The sequence below is a fragment of the Camelus bactrianus genome, chromosome 24 (assembly GCF_048773025.1).
Source record: "Camelus bactrianus isolate YW-2024 breed Bactrian camel chromosome 24, ASM4877302v1, whole genome shotgun sequence".
Taxonomy (NCBI): domain Eukaryota; kingdom Metazoa; phylum Chordata; class Mammalia; order Artiodactyla; family Camelidae; genus Camelus; species Camelus bactrianus.
In genome coordinates this window covers 2,134,127-2,151,840 of record NC_133562.1, presented here as the reverse complement: position 1 = coordinate 2,151,840, position 17,714 = coordinate 2,134,127, and the positions used below count along the sequence as shown (strand labels likewise).

At 35.5% G+C, this 17,714-nt stretch overlaps 1 protein-coding gene across 8 annotated transcripts in view; it reads left to right on the top strand.

Annotated features, from left to right (window-relative positions):
- ANKRD12 (ankyrin repeat domain 12) overlaps positions 1–17,714 on the top strand; it is a 107,556-nt gene that overhangs the window by 42,478 nt on the left and 47,364 nt on the right. For 7 of the 8 annotated variants that reach the window (XM_074352422.1, XM_074352421.1, XM_074352420.1 and 4 more), the window contains exons 4-7: positions 3,479–3,547; positions 7,441–7,587; positions 10,945–11,145; positions 13,607–13,749. In XM_074352422.1, coding sequence (XP_074208523.1) covers positions 3,479–3,547; positions 7,441–7,587; positions 10,945–11,145; positions 13,607–13,749 — 560 coding nt within the window. The remainder of the gene's footprint in view (positions 1–3,478; positions 3,548–7,440; positions 7,588–10,944; positions 11,146–13,606; positions 13,750–17,714) is intronic. The other variant, XM_074352424.1, reaches the window with a different exon arrangement.

Sequence of the window (17,714 nt, the reverse complement as noted above, 5' to 3'; positions counted from 1 at the left end):
CATCATGTTTATTATCAGAGGCTTTGGAGCCTGACAGCCCAGTGTTGACTCCCTGCTCAGCCCCCTGCTAGCGCTGGCCAGGTAAACTGAGTTCATTATGAGTCCCAATTTTCTCATCTGTTAAAGTGCATATAATACCAGCTTCAGAAAATTCTGACCTTTGAGTGATATAACGTGAAAATCAGTTTGCAGTACGTTAATTAAAACAGAAACCTGGCTAGCACTGACTTAGAGGTTTTTAGTCTAATGCGGTGAGACCAAGCAGAGGCAGGCCGGAGTTGGTATAGCAGTTCAGTAATGCCTTCAGGGCCTGGGCTTTTCTCATGTTTCTGCTCTGCACCCTTAGCTCATCATAGGCTTTGTCCTTAAATATTTTGTCTTACAGTCACAAGATACCCTTCCTGGGCAGAAAGTAAGAGAGGAAGGACCAAGTAGAGAAGTCTCTCTCTCCCAGTGAGACTTGGCCTTTTTGCTGGTGAGACAGCCTTCCTAGGAACTTCAGCCCGTACCTCACGTTGGTTAGGCCTCTCTAGTTGCAGGGGAGTCTGAAAAGTCACATACTCGGAGCTGGGCGAGTTGTCACCCTGATCAGAGGTGGAGTATTCCTGGTGGGAGAAGGGGAGAGTGCATATTGAGTGGACACCTTACAGTACTGCTTCTCTATAGCACACTTTAGCGCAGTAAGTAATAACTGATAACTACTGTTACCTCGAATAGTTATTAAAATTTTACCTAAGTGAACTTTATTCCTGCACTATCACTCTTAAAATCATATTTATTTTCTTTCCTGATCTAATAGCATCAAGAGAAAGCCACAGTCCCTTGACGAGAAAGCACTGAACAGCTGTCTTGAGGCTGTACGTGAGGGAGTCTCTTCTTGGCCTCCAAACTAGACTTGCAATTATTTTGTTAAGAGCATCTTAGCAGATTGTATCTTTATTATACCCTGAATTATTTATTTTTTATTCATTCATAGGAGTAGGGTTACAGGGTTAAAAGGGTTAAAATTTCTGTGATGTTTCTCCAAAATGATTATACCTAGGTATAAAGCCTCCAGGAGTGTACCACTGTTCTTCAGCCTCAGATAACATCGGAGCACGTTTTCCTTTAGATGTGATAGATCTAACGTTCTTCAGGGTTAAACCAGTAGTACTTCATTTTAGTTTGCCTGTTTAAATAAGCAGAAAAATACAACATTCTTTACTTTTTAAAAATATTTGTTTCCTCTTAGTAAGCATTATTTATTTACTTACTAATTTTTCTTTTGGCATATGTAAGTAAGCGTGGTATGAGAAAATCCACAGGGGCACAGTACGATCTGTTCCCAAAGTCCACGGTGGCGGTTGTTGAACACGTTCAAATGTTTTAAACTAAATTTCTACTGGCCAGCCTTAAAAGTTCTGTTTTCCTGAGGCTTCAGATGCCATTAAAGGATTTACCCTATTTAATATGACTCAAGCAAATTTGGAAAGGGAAACTTATATAAAAAAGGAAACATGATTTTTCTGGTAACTGTGTTAAAGTAGGAGATAAAATCAGTGCTTTGCTTAATAAGGATAGTCATCTTTTGGTGATTTTCATGGAGATTACTTATTATAGATTTAATCCCATCTATTCCCCCCTGTGTTTTATTATAAAAATTTTGAAATACCCAGTGCAAACTTTTAAAAATCATTCTTGATATTTTTCTTGTTCTCTTGCAATCCAAAACAGAATATTACCTTAAAATAATGGCTTTTACAAGAAGGATTTACTGTATATGGAACTATATTCAATATCTGTAATAGCCTATTATGGACAATAATCTGAAATATATATATACATATATATAAAACTGAGTCACTTTGCTGTACACCTGATGTCAGCACAATGTTGTAAACCAGCTATACTTCAATTAAAAAAAAAGATGGCTTTTAAAATACAAATATTGCTCGTCTTGCCTTGCTGCCAAGAACTTACTGGGGAGAGAGAATTGCTCTACTTAGTACTCAGTGTTTTACAAAAACCTCATAGGTAGCAATAATCTCATTGTGGTCTGGTCTCAGTAGAGCACTGAAGGAAGAAGTGGTTGAGTAAAAGGACAGGATATGGAAGTTTTAAATTTTCTAGCTTCTTAATTAAATTTTTATAGAATAGACATTCAGATGCTCCAAATATAAACATACTTATTTGAGTAAGAGCCAGAGAGTGTTAAGGAGTCAGAGTGGATTAATTACTGCCAAAGGAAGGTTTGGATGAACTGTTAAACTACTTTCTTATATTAATGAATATAACCGAGAGTTCATTTTATCCCTCATTCTTCAATCTGTCACAGTAATATCTGCTCCAATAATCCATTTGATTCAGTTTGTTGGTGTAGCTTATTGATTGCCACTTTTTCTTTGCTTTCCAGTCTATGGAGGCCTTTTTAAATTTTTACTTGTCTTTAAACGAAATGTCAAATATTCTTCATGATATTCTTCTAGTTGCTGACTTAATGTGTTAATTTTGAAATACAAGTATTTATTGAAAGGCTTGTAATTCAGTTCATTTACCCATTTGCTCTAGAATTGGTCTAAATGTTATTAATGATTTCTCTTTCAGTTGAATGATCCTTATTACTAAACTTTTAGGCTTATCTTTAAATTTTTCAAATACTGTGTTTAGGGGTTACTTGTTCTCTAAATTGATTTTCTCCCAACATTTTTATTTCCTTACACCTAAAAAATGAATAATGTCTATAATAATGATCCTGGAGAGAAAAGTGTAAGCCAGTAGATTGAAAATGTGAAGATCAGAATAATATTGAGTTAAGATAGCTTATTGCTTGAAAGTAAAAGTATTTGCTCTGGCCTTATTGCCAAAAGTCAGTTCTCCATATTGTTGTTTGTCGTCTTCGTTGAGTTCTTAGCTGATAAATGTTTTGATTTAGACAGCTTTTTTTCTAAGAGGTCTTTAGTAGTGGTCAGTGTAGTAATTCATACCATTTGAAATGTATATCATTTATAGAAAGGTTTGTGATCTGGAATGATGCTGTGGTCTAAAATGTTCTGTTGTCTTGTGAGTAGTTTTGGTATTCATAGAACAAAAAAGGATGATGTAAGTCCATTATTCAAAAGTCATTTCTAAAGACAAATTCTAAACAAAAAAACAGTGATGGAGTACTGGCTCTTTCATCATTATTCAGAGATTGAAAAAAAATATATCCTCAAAAGAGATGATATGTTTTAATAAGCAGCACCAGTGACAACTGTTATCGCAAGGTACATGGTTGACTTTCTCAACTTTAATATTCCAGTTAAAGAAACTGAAATCTTAGTTATTGGCCAAACCTGTGATTTAAATGTACTTTTGGCTTTACCTTTAAAATATAATCTTTTGGGAAAACAATGATACATCATTGACTAACTAGTGATCTTTTGAAAAATGTTGGTTTGTTGAATTCTGCATTTCCCTTCGTATGCTTTTTTCTTTTCTCCTGTCTCTTCTCATTCTGTAGATTCAGAACCAGGACATACAAGTGAAAATTGGGGGGAGAGACTTATATCTTCTTACAGGACATACTCAGGTAATTAGATTATCAGGGGCTCCTGTTTAGCCAGTGGTTTCTGTCACATTTACAATTAATTATTGTGCTATAAACAACTTATTTTCAAACCAGTGTATAGATGTCTTTGTTTGGATAAGTGAACTATATGTGAATGACACGAAATTTTCCAGTTTTCTTTTGAGCTATCCGGTGCATCATACTCAAGACATGCCCTGTATGAACATTAAGCAGGACTACTGCATACTGCCACTAAGGTGTTGTGCAGTGCACTGTGGGGGCGCCGCTCACCTAGAAAAGTGTGCAAGTCAGCTCCTTGGAGTTGTGCGGTGCAGTGACCCCTGTGGGAAGGTACCCGAGGGCCTTAGTTTCTTTGCTGTACTCCCCGACAAGGTATACCACGTGTATGGATTGTGGTAGGCAGTGTTGTCTTACTCTTAAATCATGCAGTGTTTTTTGTTTTTGTTTTTTTTAAAAACACACTTAAAAACTTTTTTGGTTGACCTTCTTAGTCTGTTGACTTCGCTGCCCATGTTGAATTTCAAAGTGGATCAAAACACTAGGTTTCTTGGAAAAATGCCATTAAAGAGTAAATATATTCTCTGGTATGTGTAAACTAATTAATTGTTTTGATTGTCTTTTTTTCCTTTTTAATGAGCTTACATTCTTGTCTCTGACTGTTTTTAATGTAAAATATTGTTTAGTCCTTGATTGTCCAGTTTTTAGCATATGACATTTAAGTCTAAAAACTGAAATAAATTTTCTGTTTCTGATGTACTTTGTATTTATTTTATAGATTTGTAGGGTTGGTATAAAACCAAATAGTTATTCGTAAAATTATCTTAAAAGCTGTTAAATTGAGCTCATAAGTCAATAATACTTAGTTATCAAAATTTAGGGGTGGGAATCATGTTTACAATAAGCATTAAATTGAAAAGACCTACTCTTGTGGAGTTCAGCGTTCTTTCCTAAAATGAGGCTCCTAAGTACCAGGATGCACCTAAAAGAGCTGTATGTGACGAAGCCATCCACGATCTGAGTATGACTGCTGGAAGTCAGAACAGGAAAGCCCCCAGCTGTTAGAGATTGTGTAGATATTTCAGAACGAAATAGTATTTGACAGCATTTTTCCTCAGAATTGAAGTATATACATTCTAAATGTGATTGATTTAACTATGTTCCTCTGTATTTGAGTTTTAGCTCCGTTGCTTCATTCTTTATACAGTGACTGCTTTGTGGAAAACATTATATTCTTTAGTTTTTGAGATACTGATATATTTATGAACCAGATCCCCAAGAAAAACAATTTTGTCTCTTCTCCTTAATATGCTTAATTGGGATGTGACATTGTTGAGCTTTCTATTTCTTCTGACATGACCTGGAAAGAAGGCACTAATTTTTGAGACTATAAGACTGAGACATCTCTGTTATTCTAAAGATCCTCTGAACCTTGAAAGAAAGAATGTTGGATTCTTGAGAAGTCCAAATATCTTTTTCTTTAGTCTTAAGTGAATCACTTGGATTTTTCTTTAAAAATCTCTTAAGGTGGCTGAGTGGAATTTCAAGTCTATAGTAGATTGTGCTGAATGAGTATGTGTGTCAGTGTTTCTGTGTTTAAATTTTAAAATTCTGACCCATTAATCAAATAAATAAATACATATTTCAATTACTAAAATTTGAAAAAGTACCTAACCTTTTCTAGTATATATAGTATATGATCATTTTTTACTTATGACAGGTCAGAGGAAACAAGTTCTTCACTGGATAGATCCCAGATTGTCAGAATTTTGTTGAATGCTTTAAACTTGAAAAGGCAAACTTTGCAACATGGTAGCCTAACATTTATCTTCTTTTCCTATCTCATGTAAAGCATGAACTCAGATAACTAAAGTAACTCAGTTAAAGAAAAAAGTTCATTTTGGATGCTGATATCTAATTGAAATTTTTGCTTGAATATTTGGAGTATATCCAGTTAGTTTATTCTTCTCCAGAATGTAATAATTATCTCTTTGCTCATTGGCAGCATGGAATTCTAATAATGAATTTATAATTGTCTTACTATTTTCTATAAACAGTATATATCACTGTAGAGCATATTTTTTAAAACATTGTATTAAAATGCAGTCAATACCAAAAAATAATTATTTTGCAAATGAGAAAGTAAAAGACAAAATTTTTTCCAAAATTTTAGAAAATCTTTTAAGGATAGAGGTATTATGAGTTTTTTATTTTGCTTCCTCTAATTACTGAACTTATTTTCCTGAAAATAACTTTTCTCCTTTCTATAAAATTGTCACACTTAAATATTTAATTCTGGGTGAGAAGTACATTCATTACATTTAAAGATTTGTTATTCAAATAGAAAAGTATTAAAACAACAGCAATCATGGTTCTTCATTAAATATGAAGCATACAGAACATTATTAGGAGGAAGTACATGTTTCTGGAAAAAATAGGCCTGTTCAAAAGACCTGTTAAGGGCTTTGTGATTTAGTAGGCTAGGTGAAACACTGTGCTGAAACTGGATTTATACTAATTGGATCATTAATGATAATAAAATGAGAAACATGAAAATAAAAGAATATATTAGAACTATTAATATAGACTGACTTTTAAAGTGTTGAAATTTTTAATGTAAAATCAAATATCAACTAAATGGATATTTTAGGAACTATTGAATTTTGAGTGATTTGTGGGCAGCAGAGTTTAAATATTAAGACCTTCGATTTTTCTAGGCCATTAAGACTCCAGTTTATCCTAATTAACTGATACATTGGAAGTGTTTATGCCTTAAATAATAATACAATAATACTTAAATAATATCAAACTTTTATTAGTTTCTTGAATCTTGCTAGATCAATAAATAATGACCTACTAGAGTAATCTAGCTGCTGGCCGTGTCTGTCTGGAAAAATACCCAGTATTGACTACTGAGCCGTCCCTTCTCCCACTCATTTTTGCTGTTTTACAGGGAGCTTCAAACCTGGATCAGTAAAGCCCAGATGTCGGTATAGGATTTCCCAGGAAATAGATGCCTAGACAGTTAATAATAGGCAGATCCTCTCAGGGGACTACCTGAATTAATTCTCAGGAAGTCCTAGAGGAAGAACAGACACCTGTGTGTCTTTGAGTTGTGAAGTCCACTTCCATCTGAATTTTCCAGCACTTAATGGGGAATTCTAGCTGCATTGCCAGAAGTTTTCCCAAATAGCTAAATCTGAGAGCTGACTTTTTGATGGATCTTTGAAAAACTCCTTAGACTTTTTTGAATCTTTGCAGATTCTCTGTTAACTTCCCCCTCCACCCCTACACACACACACACACACACACACAATCTTTAATTAGCTCTGTTTTAACTTTGACTGATACTATGCCTTGTTCAACTATTCCTATGACTGGAATGAAGTGATCTGCTGCTTTTTTTCAGTAATTATTCTTTGTGATGTGACTTGTCTTAAATATTTGTCTCCTTAGAAGATTGTACAAATATTCAGTGGAATTAGGGAGGTAATATGAAGGAACATGGCTATTTAGGCTTAGCAGTAATTAAGAAGAATAAAATTATAATGAATGAAAGAGAAGTTTCGAAGATGCAAAACTAAGGAATGTTTGAAATATTGAAGAAGTTAAATATTAGAATCATTAAAATACAAATTTTACACTGGCTGAATTTCCAAATGTTTCTAATTTTCTGAAAATTATACAATTAAAAGTATTTTTCAAAGCATTCACGAAGAAAATTGCTCATGTAATGGAAGCCTGGTGCTCTCTCGTCTGCCTACTGCTAGTTCATTTGTTACACACGTTTCTCGTGTACACGTATAGCATCTGTTTTTAAAAAGTCTTTTTATGTTTTACTTTTGAGTGCTTAAATTTCTTTCAGAATCTTACACTTTTTTTTTTAATCATTCCAGAGAAAGAAGGTCCAGAAAAGAAGAAAACAAAAAAGGAAGCAGGAAATAAGAAGTCCACCCCAGTGAGCATTCTTTTTGGTTATCCACTCTCGGAGCGAAAGCAGATGGCACTTCTTATGCAGATGACAGCAAGGGACAACAGTCCAGGTGACACTTACCGTCACTGAGTCCATGTGTGTCCTTAGTTTTCCTCTCAGTGTGGCCTTATCTTACCAATTATTTTTAAGTACTTCAAATTTTTTTAGTTCTTTTCTGGATTTAATCAGAATTTTTTATAAGTTTGTAACTTTACATTTATTTGTGTGACAGTTGTTTATTGTCTGTATCCTCCACTAGATGAAAGACTGTACAAGAGTGGACATTCAGTAAATACTTGTCAAGTAGAATGCATACAGTTGACCCTTGAACAGCACAGTTTGAACTGTGCGGGTCCACTTTGTGCAGCTTTATTCAGTAGTAAATACAAAGTACTACACGATCCATAGTTGGTTGAATCTGCAGATGTGTGACTGAGAATACAGAGCCAACTGTAAATTGCACCCGGATTTTCAGATGCAGGGAGGGTAGGTACCCCTCCCTAATCCCCAAGTTGTTCTGAGGTCAACTATAATTTAGAAATGGTCAGCCAACTTGAGAAATCTGTTGCAGGACTGTGTGCTTTTACCTTGCTTCAAAGTTTTTACCCCAGGTTCTGCAAAGCTGCTTCTAGGTTTATAGTTTACTTTTCAGTTCATTAGCACCCTGCTGAAGGCTGATAATCTTATCACATGCATTTAGAAGCAAGGGTATAATCCATGTTTTATTAAGATCTACTAAAATTTATTTTAAAAGGAAAAATATCTACAGTATACTATGTAAGTTTATTTCATATTTCATTTCATGCTTCCAGTTAAGGTGTGGTTCTACACGTGTGTGTGTGTGTGTGTGTGTGTGTGTGTGTATGTGTTTATTCAAGTACTTTACCTTCCATAAATAATTGAAAATGGCTCACCAGCGGGACCAAAACGAAGAGGGAACAAACATACCAACCTAATTTATTAAAAGGGCTTTAAAAGGTAGATAAAATTAAGAGAGCTGGGCCGAGATAGTAATTACTATTGAGCGTTGAATTTAGCTATACATTCTGATAGCTAACAACACAAAAGAAAAATTTTAAGTTTTATAGTTCTCATTGACCAATACAAGAAGAAGGTAAATCAGTTTTGTCTAGAGAAGAAAATTTTCTCTTTTGGCGCTGAATCGAAGGCCTCTTTATGTAAGACTTTGGGTAAATAAAAGACCCTGTTTAAATGCATTGAAAAGGACACAATTTTTCTAGTGAACTTTTCCTGTGTTGGTTCTTTTTAAAACAATGGGACAAATTAATAAAATTCTTACAGTTTCTTTGTATCATAGTTTCCATCAAAGCATTGAGTGTGTCTTACACCTTTCACTAATAAAAACATGTTAGGGCTTCCTGCTTTTTTACGTAGAGCATGTTGGTTTGGTTATTCTCCTGCCTTTTGACCCACAGTTTGGGAAAGATTGTGGCCAAATTAAAGATATTAACAGTGTTGAACTTTAAATTTTCTGTAAAATCTTGACCTTGAGTTGTATTGAAAGTTAGATGGGAAGACTTTTATTTTTCAAAACTGGTTTTTTAATACTCTGAACCTCTATCCTTAGAATAAAGTAAAAGAATTAATACAGTAAGGCAAAAAGCTAAAATCCTCTCCCATTTCCAGTAACCTCCCCCCTTGAGAGGTACCCACTATTAACAGTTTATCTTCTAGAGATTTTCTAGGTACAGACATGCAAATATATATCTTTTGTTGGAGTTTGTTTTAAATATAAATAAGATTACTATAATACTGTTCTGCAGTTGGTTCTTTTCATTAAGGGTACATCTCAATCATCTTTATCAACATATATAAAACTAGAGTGGAAAGCTTTTGAAATAAATATCAAGCTGTCTGCCAGCTTGTAAGATATACTTGGAGTTTAGGGTTCATCATTTTATCCATTACATAATTAATTTTCCATGTTTTGTTATGTTTATCTGGATTGCCATTATGGATAGCACTGTTATTTTGTGTGAACATTACTTTGGTATGGCGAACAAAATTTTGTATGAATTAATTCCTTTGAGTTGTGTGAGTTTAAAAATATGTCCTTTTTGCTTTTAAGAAGTTAAACTGCTAATTTTCTAAAGAAATAATTTGACTATGGAGATTATAATAAAAATCATGTATTCGTTCAACAAATATTACGTGAGTATCATTATGTACCAAGAAGTCTTCTGAACAGTCCTCACTGTTGTAAGAGTAAGTCCTTCTAAGTCTTCTCGCTCCTCTGGAGTGTGCATTATAGAAATACATAGATAAGAGATGGTTACTGACACAATGTACTTTAAAATCCAAAAGGTAAATTTTAAACTTTTCTTATTGAGAAAAGGATGATAATACTTTAGCACTCTAATTATGTCAGTTTGCAAGGAAATTATTATATGACACTAGAAAATTATTTTTCATAGACTTTTTTCTCTTAGAGCTGTTATTTCTTTTAAATAGTTTAAAATTTTCAGAATTAATTATAAGCTCTGTACATATGTCTTGAATCCTTGATTGACTAAGAAACCAGTTTTTTTGTTTGTTTGTTTGTTTTCCCAGTTCTGAAACGGGGAGGGAGAGCACTTAGGGCATCATCTGGTTAACTGTCTTGCTTTTGATAGAAAATTGGAACAAAAGTCAAATGATGGGAATCAAAAAATTTTTTTCTCTTTTAGCGGTCCATTTTTTTTATATTGAAGTACAGCTTATTTACAGTGTTGTGTTACTTCCAGGTATACAGTTGTACATAACTGAAGAATAAGAATATGTCTCTATTCTTTTTCAGACTCTTTTCCTGTAGATTATTACAGGATACTGAATATAGTTCCCTGTGCTGTACAGTGGGACCTTGCTGTTTATCTGTTTTGTGTCTGTATCAGCCCACTTTTTAAGGACCTTTTTCCAGACTGTCCTTATTTCTTACAGAGGTTAACCTTCTTTTCATACTAACATCATCTATGACCTTAAATTGCACCTAATATCACAATAGAACTCCAGTACGTTGAGTCGGCGGTGTAAACTCTAGCCTTCAGTGTGATTTCATCTAGGTCTTAAAATAATATAACATGCCCTGAAAAGTACCTTTTGTTCATAGTTTATCAAATTATTCATTGAGCAAACACTTACAGGGTATATACTTGATACTTTATTATTGTTTTAAACCAACTTTCTGCATTGACAGAATAAAACTTTTTTTCTTAATTGGCTCATGCAATATTTGATAATCCTAAAGGAAGATCTACTCCATGTAATTGGGGCAAATTATTAATTTATCATCCAAGTCAAGTTTCAGATTGTTAGGTTAAGAAGATATTCCCCCTGTTCCAGGAAGTTAGCACATTACTTGTAAAAACCTTTAAATGAATATATAAAATATTCGGACTGGAACTTCTGTTAACTTTCTTCTTTCTTATAGAGTCCACACCAAATCATCCATCACAGACAACACCAGCCCAAAAGAAAACTCCCAGTTCCTCATCTCGACAAAAAGATAAAGTTAATAAAAGAAATGAACGTGGTGAAACTCCTTTACACATGGCAGCTATTCGAGGAGATGTGAAACAAGTCAAAGAATTAATAAGTTTAGGGGCAAATGTGAATGTAAAAGATTTTGCAGGTAAGAGTAATAATTAAAGATTATTAGTCAGAACTAAAATTTTGAATTTCTCATCTAACTAGATTCTGGTTACAATTTAATCTACATTCCTCATTCCTAAAGGTATACTTGACTACAAATCTGTTTTTGGAGTGTGTATGTAAAACTGTGATCTCTGCTACAATTCCATGTCAGTAGTTACTCATATTTTTAAATATTAAACTTATATTTTAGTTGATATATTACCGTATAAATTTTTATCCAATGTAGGTTCTAGGTGAATTCAAGTTATATAATGTTTTCACAGTAGTTAGTTTATTTGTCTTCCAGGAACATGTATTAGCTTTTACATGAGGACTATAAGAGCGGCGATGCTTGTTTCACTTCGATTATTCAACTGTCATAGCAGTACATTCTCACCATAAGAGATCAGACAGTGGAAGTGTTCAGGGGACAATACCGAAGTTCCCTTTAGTCTGACGTACTACATACCCTACCCACCCATCCCCCAGTTTCTTTCTTTTCCACAGAACTGTTAACAGTTTGGAGGTTATCCTTTCCGTGCACTTCGATTATCACATATATTTTAAATGAATATTTATTTATATATAGACTTAAAAAAAAATCCCACATCACTCCTGTGTCTGTCAGCCCATAGTCTGCAGTCTGCCTTTTGTGCCTGGAGTCCTGCAGACATTTCCGTCAGTGCATAGGGGCGGTTCTGCTTCACTTACCGCGGCAGCTGTGGGGTGCTGGGCTGCACGGACCGCACGGGCATGCTCCGGGGGCGCTCCTGTGCAGATGTGTCTGTGCGCAGTTCCAGAAGGCTTTCAGGGCTTCAGCAGAACAGAAACTGTTACATTAAAAGCTGTGTGTATTTAAAAAATTTTGAAATAGAGGCAGAAGGCCCTCCAGGAAAACTTTCGTCAATTTACAGTCTCTGCAAGAATATATAAAAGAGCCTTTCCCTTACACCTTCACTAAAACTGAGTATTACCAGTTTAATGATTAAAAGTCTGACAGATGAAGAAAAGAACTTATGTTAATCTGGATCTTCTTAATCAGTAGTGACAGTGGATATTTCTTTTTCGTACAGAGTGTAAATTTCTGCGTGACCTGTGAATTGCTATACCCGGTCCCATGCCCATTTTTGTTACAGTTTGGTAGTATTATCAGTATGTAAGAGGGTAGATTGTAATTCTCTGTCAGATATGTAGAGATTTTCACTGTGGCAGTGTTTGAATTTGCATTACAGCATTGTTTATTATACGAAAGCTTTAATTTTTAATGTAATCATATCAGTTAATCTTTTCATTTGTGGGTTCTTTGGTCTTCTATTCAAGAAAGCCTTTTTTTGGCCTTTATATCATAAAACGATTCCTTGTTTTCTCTCATTTCCGAATTCTTTGTTTTATTTTTACATATGGCCCTATTAGAATACACCTGGAATTTATTTGTCTTATTTGGTGTGAATGGGAAAAGGGAGACATACAGGATCTTTTTCAAAATTGAGACTTAAAATGCACAGCATTATTTATTCTAGAGGAAAACTTTATTTTATCTACCCAGAAACTCCCCAAAAAATTACTTTCCCTTTTATCTAACAATTCCACTTTTAAGTTCTTACCTTAAATATTTAATCAGGGATATGCATGATGATTTAGTTGATGATTTAGTTGTAAGGATATTTGTTGCAGCATTGTTTCTTTCTTTCTTTTTTTTTAATCGAAGTGCGGTTGATTATAATGTGTCAGTTTCTGGTGTACAGTACAATGTCCCAGTCATTCACTTACATACATATAAGCGTTTTCATTTTTTTCATTATAGATTCTTACAAGATACTGAACATACTTCCCTATACTAAACAGCAGAAACTTTTTAAAATCTACTTTTATATATTGTGACTAGCATTTAATATTTAAAAATTAGAAATAACCTAAATGCCTAATAATAGGATCTTGTTTAAATAAATTATATTATACCCAATCAGTGAAATCCTATTTTGAAGAAATGTAATGACACGCGGAATTACTTTAATTGTAATAAGTAGAAGAAGCAAATTAATTTATAAAAGTAATTGAAATGATAAATTTATTTCAGTTAAAATAAGTATTAAGTTCGGAAGAGGTTTTGACTTAACAGATGAAAGCCTTCAGCTTATTTTGCCTCCTTTTCCGATTCCTTTTCCGTAGTTCAGATGATTATTACAAATTATATGAAGTTTGTATATATTGGATAACCTTAAATGTTTAATACTTTTGTCAAATAATTTAGCCCCAGTGGAAATAATATTGCGAGTGACCTTCTTGTAAAATTGATGGTGTTCTTAGTTCTTATTTCCAGGAGCTTGCTTGGTACTCCTTTTTCCTTCTGTATCGTGTGCATTTAGAATCAATATGTCACACATGGTTACGTATATAAAAAGCATATGTATTAAATTAGTAGAAGTGAACCATATGTTTAATTAATATTCTGACCTTAGGTTGGACACCACTGCATGAAGCTTGCAACGTTGGATATTATGATGTTGCTAAGATACTTATAGCAGCTGGAGCAGATGTTAACACACAAGGATTAGATGATGACACTCCACTTCACGATTCTGCTAGTAGTGGGCACAAAGATGTAAGTATGACGGAAATACCAGTGAACATTTTCAAAATGTAAATTTAACCTGGAATAATTTAATTCACTGCTTTGTCATCTGATCTTATATCATATTTCACTCGTTGCCTGATTAGCTTATCTGTATTTTATTTTCTCTATTTTTGCCTTTTAACTACTAATTCCTAACATAGATTTAGCATTATCTTCTTACAGAATCTACTTAATTTGATAATTGAGCCAACTTGTCAAATTTTTTTATTTCAAAGGCCATTCTACTGTCAGGTAGTTACTTGTAGCGGATAAATCAGATTTCACTTTTAATAAAAATTGTACATTGTCATGCTGCCTTTTCTTTTTAAGACTTACTAATACTTAATGATCCCTTTATACACAACATCTGTTTCCGAATTTTAGCTGACATGTATTTAATGTATTCAGATTTATGTGCAGAATAATAAAATGATTTAATCAAGCATGATTATATATGCTTATGAATTAATAGCATCTTTAAACATCATGTTTAACTTGTTTTGATGTAATATTATAAACCATGCTGGGTTTCAAATTCTGTTTGCATATTTCAGTCTCTGGCATGTTGATATCAAAGTCGAACCAGTCTTTGTTAGTGTAATGTTTGTGTAATGATGCTTGTGTCTTAAGTGTGTTTTTAATGCTTAAGTCCATTGCTGTCACTTCCTTGTGGCCAGAGCAGATCAACTTGGGGCACTGTTAGCAGTGGTTCTAAAACAGGATTTTGTTTATCAAATAAATAGTTTTTCTCTTTTACTTAATTTTTACTTTGATCAAAAAATATATACAGAGTCTTAAAAAGTTGAAAAGCACTGTTCAGCTTATCAAGATAACTGCAGGCTCCCTCCCAGCCCTCCCCACTTCCTAGTACCTTTCACCGAAAGCAGCCATTGTAGGTGTTTCTTCTACTATTTACCTCTGTATTTCTAACAAGATGCAAAGCCATTTTGCTTTTTTAATTCTTAATCACTAGTTATTGACCTCCTGCGAAGGATTTTAATAAATACTGCTGCTCAAAGACTCATGGAGTATACTGTAATTGTATTTAGTTTTCTGTGCATCCATTTCATACTTCTTTACTCTCTCTGACATAACTCTAAAATTCCTGAGTAAGGTCAAACACAGTGGTCAGTTTATTATTTTTGACAGTACCCTCATGCACAGGATAGCTAGCTTGTGTCCTGCTCGAACTGGGACTGGCTGCTCTCTAGATCTGTAGCACAGGTGCTGTCCAGGGAGCTCTGCCGTTAACCCACGTGGCATTCTCACAGTCTCTCCATGGAGATTCCCAGTCTCCGGGTGCCCATCTGAACTCTGTGAGAGTATTAATGAAATGGTTTGTTCTACTTCCTGCTTGGTCATGGATTTTCCTAAGATCCTTCTAATTGCTCTGTTTTGATATATTTTTCGAGTTAGAGATCTTCTGCTAACCTCTGTCATTCATGATTGAATGAAGCTCTAAAAAGCCTGGTTGACAAGTTGTGTGATGTCTGGAGCTGATTGACTGGTGGGCTTCTCTGTACTGTGTCTGGAAGACAGGGTGGCTCTTTTGTCAGAAGCCTCGTAAGTGTCAGTATTTGTAGATCCTTCCCTTGGATGGACAGTTTCTCCAAAAGTAAACACTCTGCTTTCCTGTCTGGGTGGCATAGGAGTGTTTTCCAGCATCCTAGAAGCCTAGAAGAGTTTCTGTGTGACAGTGGTGAGGGGAGACTGTGAACTCATTCTGTCCCACAGAAACTTCTGCTTCGTCCTCCTGATCTGGGTAAAGTACCATAGAACTGTTCTCCACTGTGTTGCTGTCTAAACCTAGAAACTTACTCTTACAATGAGAATAAATCTCTGTTATTCAGGGATAGAGAGGGTGCATTCAGCTGGCTTTGAGGGCATAAGCAGAGAATCATACTCATTATAACTGTTACCTCCCTGCGCCTCTCAAAGGCTTCTGAGTTTGAACAGTTACACGACTGCTGTGTGCCATGGCTCTCAGGACTCCATCTCATGGCCAGCCATCATGTCGTCTAGCTCAGAAATCCTGTTTTAAAATTTTTAGAGTTTGTTTCTAGGACCACCGTCAGTAGCATCTACCATAGGCTGGGTACCTTGGGATTCCAAAACAGAAATCTGCAGGTGATTGCAGAGACTGGTGGAGCGGGGACGTGATCTGAGGAACAACACCCGTAGGTATGTGACAGCAGCAGGAGAGGACAGGGAGAAGCTGAGCTGCCGTGCCGCTGCAGCAGTGGCCTCGGCCCATCTCGCACGGGGTTCCTGCTCCTGGGGTGCCCTTCCACCATAGTCTGATTTGAGGTCGGGGGCTAGATCTTTGGGGCTCCATATGGACCAGTTATTGGATGCAAGCTGCTGACATTAACCCTTAATTGATGCTGTTTTGTTTGGCTGTGACTGTACCTGGTGAGGAACTTAGCTACACATTATTAGCCAGCAGTACTCCCAGCTCTTGGGAGAATAAGTTGGTCCAGAAGAGGAGAATCTGAACAATTCACAATATCCATTGTACACTTCCACTGGAAGCATCTGCACTGGACCGTTGCCTCGCCCTGTGGGTCCATTTGCAGGTGCCTGTCAGCTCCAGTCCGCCATGTAGGCTCGGCCCAGGAAACACACCATTTCCCACCACCAGTGAACACGCACATGTGCTTCCATGACCATCCTCCTTCCTTGCTTTGGTATCAGTACCAAACCCAGTTAACTTTTCACTCTCAGGTTTCTCCAGGCAAGAGTCAAACACTGGCCTTTGTGAGCCCCCAAATCCAGACACTCAGGTAACACTTTATTTTCATGGTGACCTCAAGCCCAAGTGTCCATTATTTGGCATAAGGTCAGGAAATCCCCTTTAAAAATTTCCTCGTACGTTATTTTCCTGTTGAGCGGACCAGCGGTGGTGGCAGGAGAAGAGAAGAGGTGGATTTGGACACCTTTCAGCACGGCTGGCAGTGCATGCAGCCTTTTTAAACCGAACAGAGTCTTCACTCACTTCCATCACATTTATCATCTCGTTACACTCTGAGTTCACGAGGTCAGCCGTTTCCGCAGCTTAAAACTTTGGCTGTGAATGGTGTTTTCTTTGAGAAATATTTGCACAGTCTGCGTGGAAGTGAACACAGCTCTTACTTTACATCTTCATTGCAAGTGAAGATGCACCTGCTTATTGATCTAAATACCTTTTGGAATTACTAAGATTTTTCATAGTAAGAAAGACCTAGTGGTGGAGCATCACATAAATTATTTTATTTACTGAGGTTCTTGTTCTTTTGGATTTTCAGGTAGTTGCATTTGTCTTACCTTCTTTCAGTCAATAAGCTTCAGCGAGTATCCCCCAAAGTTAAGTAACTTAACATGAAAAGTCAGCAGGTGACAATAATGGAAATTAGTTTCCACAGTAAGAAGAATCCTCAGTATTCACATGATAATACAATGACAGAGTATGAAGCTAAATGCTATGAGTTAATTGCTCTTTGTGATAATTTATTTTGTGTTTGTGTGTTGTGAACTTTATTAATTTCTCACAGCAATATTTGTGTTTTCACTATGGGGTGAGAAGTGTGGTAAATGCCTTATATGTATTAATTATTTTAATCATCACAGTAACTGAACAGCCTTCTTGTAACTCTTGTTGAAACCGTATGAGCCATTGCATTACAGTACCTCAGCCTCTCCCAGAGCACGGAGAAGCAGGGACACAGGAGGACCACTGGTCTGGGATACTCCCAAGTTCATAGACGACCATGAGTCCAAAGTAAGGGACTGGACAGGATAAATAGCAGTGTTTTTTTTATGACAAAGTGAGGCAGTGATTCATTAATTTGAAAGAGCTGTTATTCACTCTCTGGTGCATAGCTTAGGACATGCTTTGTAATGTCCTGCATGGGATTTTGATAGCATCTCATACCTTTTTGCTGGAAAAATCCCCTTTTTCCCTCTCATTAGCAGCA